We start from the raw sequence: 3410 nt of genomic DNA, 5'->3' as shown, positions 1-3410 counted from the left end.
AAAGAAAACGGCATCCAAAATTTTTTTTTTTTTTTTTTTTTTGAGATTCGCTAAAAAAAATATTTTTTTAATTAAAAAATAATATTTATTTATTTATTTTAGGTGTAAGAACTTTTCCATCAAATCTTCAATTAATATGCCAACTTCATATCGATGCGGGTGGGAAGATTATGAAAACGACCGGACGTCTATTTTTGTATTATAATTGTTATTTATATATAAAATTAAGAAGAAAAAAACAATAAAATTTTTGTCATTTCTGATAGTTTGAAATTGTAAATGCATTTAAATAATTTAATTTTTGTGTTAGAAAAAAAAAAAAAGGAGGAATACAATTATTGGAAGAGTGTGATGCATGGCCACCAAATGTGATCCATAAATATAATAGAGCTCGGTTTTGTCCTTTTTTTCATCGGAATATATCTTTGGAAGCAACAGTTTATATTATTAAATAACTTGTATTCATAATTTTCTTTAATGATAAATGCGACATTTAATGACATGGCATAGTCTATGATATGAGACAACGATAGTTTCTTTATTATTGATAAAGACGTAAAATGGGTTGTCATCATGTGGTTGATTTTTATTAAGATTTGATGATGACGACATGTTCGGTGGTTTAATCATATGATTTCCAACCATTTAATTTGTTTATTTTACTATGGGTAATAACTTATATAAATACACAATTTATCTTCGCCTCAAATCTCTTGCCCACAAAGTTAAGGTGGTTGAGTCAATAATCTAATTTGTAATAATTCGTATTCAACAAAAAAATTTATATATTCAAAATTACTTTATAACTTTATTTTTACTCTTTTTACTTGATGTGTTAATATATATATATTTTTTTTCTAAACTTACTATTATCTCCCATGTGCCTATACATATAGGGAGGAAAATAGTAAATTTACATTTTATGTCTATGTTCGGTTTGGTGGTGAATTTTAATCTTAAATTTTCAATTTAGTTTAGTTAAATCTTAAACTTAAATTTTTGGCAAAATTGATGAAGTCAAATTCAAAAAGTCTAAAAAAATATGTATGAGTGAGAATTGGAAATGGTTGTGTAAGCCATCAGTGAGAATCATGAAGACGACGAAGAAAAATTATTACATGTACCAAGAAAGTCATCGAGTAAGGTTTATTTATTATGTCATCTCGAATTTATAATTTATAGCTATTTATGATATTATTAATTCATTTGGGAGATGATTAAAATGTTTTTAATTATTGAATTATTTTTTAAAAGAAAAAAATTATACTGAAAAGTACAATAACTATTTACTAAAAATAGTCCAATAATTTTTTTTTCTCTTTAAAATCTCCGTATCCATCCTATGATTCTAGTGTTCGCTCGGATTGGGTAAAATTGTATGGACAAATAATATACACAGCGGATTTGACTATTCGGACAGTTTCCAATTTTGTCTTCAATTTTTTACTTTTAATATATATATATATATATTATAAAAGCAATGGTTAAAATTTAATAACAAAAATTATATTAATTAACATATTTGAATACATTTTAAAGAAAAATTAATCTGGTCCAAATGATAAAAAAAGAAAAAAAAATATTCATTTTAGGGTTGTTAGATATATTTTTAAATGATTAAATCTGCTATGAATGTTTTCGTAAAATTAAATATTTATATCAAGTAAGTGAGAGTTTTGAGGAGTAGAGAGAGGGCAAGCTTTGAATTACGGAAAATTTACGTATATACAGCTAATAAACAAGCATTGAATCTTATTGTTACCTACTTTATTACCTTTTTAATCCTACAAACATGTTTTTCAATTTCATACTCAATCATTGCACCCAAACCAAACCAAAAGGTTTTTATAAAAAAAAGTATTCAACTTTTTACCCACCTATATGAATATAATATTTAGTATCCGATGAAAATGCCTCAATAATAAACGAAAAAACCATTTCTAACTGGACTGTCTTGTATAAGGCCACAGGCCAAAATATCTACATTAAATGATTGCGAAAATGCATGAAATTAGAAAATTCAACAAAGATAGGGTGATTTATTGGAAATTTTAATTTGTAATTCAAAGTGTATCATTCAACTTTCTCCAAACAACTTCAAATATCATTAAAGTTTTCTAGAAAGGAGCATATATTTGAGGCATAATATTTAGACCTAGGCTACATTTAAATAAATGGGGAATAAATAGATTATATATATATATATATATAATGATACACGTGTATGTGTTTTAATCTGGCATGGAAATTGAATAGTTAGGATTGGAAGGGGGAAAAGAAAAGGAGCCAGGAGGTAGAGAGGAAAATAATTTGGGGAAGGGACAATGTTTATTAATACTCTGGGGCCGCCTTCCATTTACCTATCCAGGTGGGTCGCATCTCCCAATCACTAACCCCCAAATACCTTACTCTATAAAGCTAACCAAACCCACCCTCTAATTTTGTAATCTAACAACCTCCGTTTCAATGCTCAATTGTCTTCCTCTCTCAGAATGAGTCATTTTTCGGGTTCCCATTGTAATAACACTGCCTGTGAATCCGGGTGGACAATGTATTTGGAGGAGTCGTTTGAGACAGAGGGGAGGTTCCGGCCAGGTGCCGTGGATTACGGCGGCAGAGGGAAGGAGGAGGAGGAGGAGGAAGAGGGGGATTTGTCCATGATTTCGGATGCGTCGTCGGGGCCGAGGGATGGGTATTCTGAGGAGAATTGCCAGTCAGTAGGGCGCAATGCGGGGAAAGCCGCGGCGGCCAAAAGCAAGAGGAAAGAGGAAATGGGGCGGCGGAACAAACATTCTTGCCTTGATGACACTGCAAGCTCCCCTGTTTTTGGGCTTTCCAAGGTCGGTTTGCTTCTTCCTCATATCTCTTATTCACATTAAAATTTTATAATTAAATCAATTTAGATTGAATTTTGTTTCTAAATTTTGAATGTATAACTTTCTAAAATTCACGTTGATAAAATATAAGAGAAAAAGCACTAAAACCAAGAGTTGATAAGGACTTCTCATTAATGTAAACAGTTAGTAGTATTAATATAGTGGCATAAAATAAAATCCACTGAATTTAGGCATAAATTATTATTATTATTATTATTTTGTTAAAAAAAAAAAAAGTGTCATATCATAGGAACAAAATAAATTATGAATGTACTAAGAATTTAGAATTGTGAATGATATAAAAAAAAAAAAAAATGTAAGATGTTAGTTGTCGCTGTCAATAATTTGTTGTCAGTCACGTTTTTTGGTTGTGTTGTTTACAGACGAGAGAGACGAATCCATATAGAAATGAAGGTTTGGTGGAGAATGTAAAAGAATTCTCACAAACCCATTCTCGAAAACAACATGGGAAGGTAAAAAAAAAAAAAAAAAAAAAAAAAAAAAAAAAAAAAAAAAAAAAAAAAAAAAAAAAAA

General features: G+C 29.1%; 1 protein-coding gene across 1 annotated transcript in view; it reads left to right on the top strand.

Moving 5' to 3' along the window:
- The first annotated feature begins 2424 nt into the window (after nt 1-2424).
- LOC111462920 overlaps nt 2425-3410 on the top strand; it is a 1929-nt gene continuing 943 nt past the window's right edge. Inside the window, exons 1-2 of the mRNA XM_023106747.1 lie at nt 2425-2840; nt 3260-3349. Of these exons, the coding sequence (XP_022962515.1) occupies nt 2493-2840; nt 3260-3349 (438 nt within the window). The 5' untranslated portion in view covers nt 2425-2492. The remainder of the gene's footprint in view (nt 2841-3259; nt 3350-3410) is intronic.

This window comes from Cucurbita moschata, unplaced genomic scaffold (assembly GCF_002738365.1).
Source record: "Cucurbita moschata cultivar Rifu unplaced genomic scaffold, Cmos_1.0 Cmo_Scf00027, whole genome shotgun sequence".
Classification (NCBI taxonomy): domain Eukaryota; kingdom Viridiplantae; phylum Streptophyta; class Magnoliopsida; order Cucurbitales; family Cucurbitaceae; genus Cucurbita; species Cucurbita moschata.
Note: the sequence above shows the minus strand (reverse complement) of the source record. Positions and strands in the feature narration are given on the sequence as shown.